This window comes from Charadrius vociferus, unplaced genomic scaffold, assembly GCF_000708025.1.
Source record: "Charadrius vociferus isolate BGI_N301 unplaced genomic scaffold, ASM70802v2 scaffold1768, whole genome shotgun sequence".
Taxonomy (NCBI): Eukaryota; Metazoa; Chordata; class Aves; order Charadriiformes; family Charadriidae; genus Charadrius; species Charadrius vociferus.
In genome coordinates, this window is record NW_009649783.1 from 21939 (window position 1) to 23503 (window position 1565).

General features: G+C 63.0%; 1 protein-coding gene across 1 annotated transcript in view; it reads right to left on the bottom strand.

Annotated features, from left to right (window-relative positions):
- MYO18A (myosin XVIIIA) overlaps positions 1 to 1565 on the bottom strand; it is a 29672-nt gene that overhangs the window by 16655 nt on the left and 11452 nt on the right. Inside the window, 4 exon segments of the mRNA XM_009890887.1 lie at positions 271 to 415; positions 537 to 600; positions 691 to 791; positions 1370 to 1512. Coding sequence (XP_009889189.1) covers positions 271 to 415; positions 537 to 600; positions 691 to 791; positions 1370 to 1512 — 453 coding nt within the window.

Here is a 1565-nt window from a genome sequence, read left to right on the forward strand (position 1 = left end):
CAGCCAGCCCAGGGTCTGGGGGCGTTTGATTCCCACCAGCCAGTGGGGACCACCCTGACCGAGGGGGCAAAGCTGGGTGCCGCAGAGCCCCCGGGGTGGCAGGGCACTGTCACCCAGTTGACACAGCCCCAAACACCCCCTCAGGGCTTGGCCGCACTGGTGGGGCCGTTTGCAAGGTGCCAAGTTGCCAGCAATCGCTCTGGGACCCGTGCAGCCATCAGCCCCGAGCCTCAGCTCGTTAATGCCTCCCAGCCCTGAGCAGTTCATTACCTTTTGTGGCCCCGGCGGCCCCCAGATGATAAATGGCCCCCAGGATGAGCCAGAAGGCTTTCTGCTCATCACTGGAGATGCCCATCACCTTCATGGCAGCCTGGAGCTTGTTGAACTGCTGGGTCGCCTTCTGCTTTTCCTCCGGCTGCAGAGAGCAACGGGAGCCATCGGTGTGGGAGCCCAGTTCTGCCTCCTCCCCAGCACCCAAATGGGCCAGGGAACCCCATCCCCCCCTACAGCCCCCCACCCAGTCCCATAGCAGTGACCTTGGAGAGAGGGGTGATGCCGAAGACGTTGTTCTCAGCCAGGTGGTTGAAGTGAAGCTCAGTCCTGCGGGGGATAAACACCGAGATTGGCCCCGTGTGGGAGACCCTGGAGACCCCCCGGGCCAGGGGCTGTGCCCTCATTCCCCCAACTCACCGCAGGGCACTGTCGGAGCAGGCCAGCAGGTAGTAGAAGACGTTGAAGGTGGCTTCGTTGGCTGGGCGCTGGGCGACACGCAGCTTCTCCAGGAGCAGCGTCTGGCGGAGGTGGGAGAGTTAGGAACTGTCCCTGAGGGTCCCGCTCCCACCAAGACACGCACCCCCACCCCCCCTGCTGCCAGCCCAGGGTCCTCATGGAGACGTGAGGGTCTCCCGCCCACCGCAGGGCATTGTATGAATGCAAACATCATTCAAGCAACCCACGAGCATCTCCTCTCCTGGGGTGTCTGCTACTACAGGGGCATGAAGCAGTCCTCTTGAATTTTAAGGACTCTGCTGTTATCACACTGGGATGGCATTTGGGAGAAAGACACCCCGATATCGGGGCTAATTCAAGGAAGGATGGGGAGTCGATCTGATCTGTGCACATCCAGGTGTGAACAAAGACGAGAGCGGGACGCCTGGCTGCTAAGCGCTGCGAGCACAGACGGGCAGCCAGTGGGGGTCTGCGGCAGAGCTTGCGGGGCTGGGAAGAACCGTCCTGGCAAGGATGGACCAGCTCCCATGCCAAGGGGGACCACCCTGGTGAGGATGGACCAGCTCCCGTGCCAAGGGGGACCACCCCGGTGAGGATGGACCAGCTCCCGTGCCAAGGGGAGCCACCCAGGCCACCTCACCTGTACGGAGGCGGATGCCACCTGCCCAGCCTGGTCGAAGTCCAGAGAGATGATCTGGGAGAAGCGGGTGGCGTTGCCGTTCATGCCGGTGCTGCTATTGCCAAAAGCCTCCAGGATGGTGTAGAGAGCCTGCCATTTCTCCGCTGCGGGAAGAGAAGCGGAGCGGTGGGGTGCAGGGGCTGTGCGGCGGGCGGCC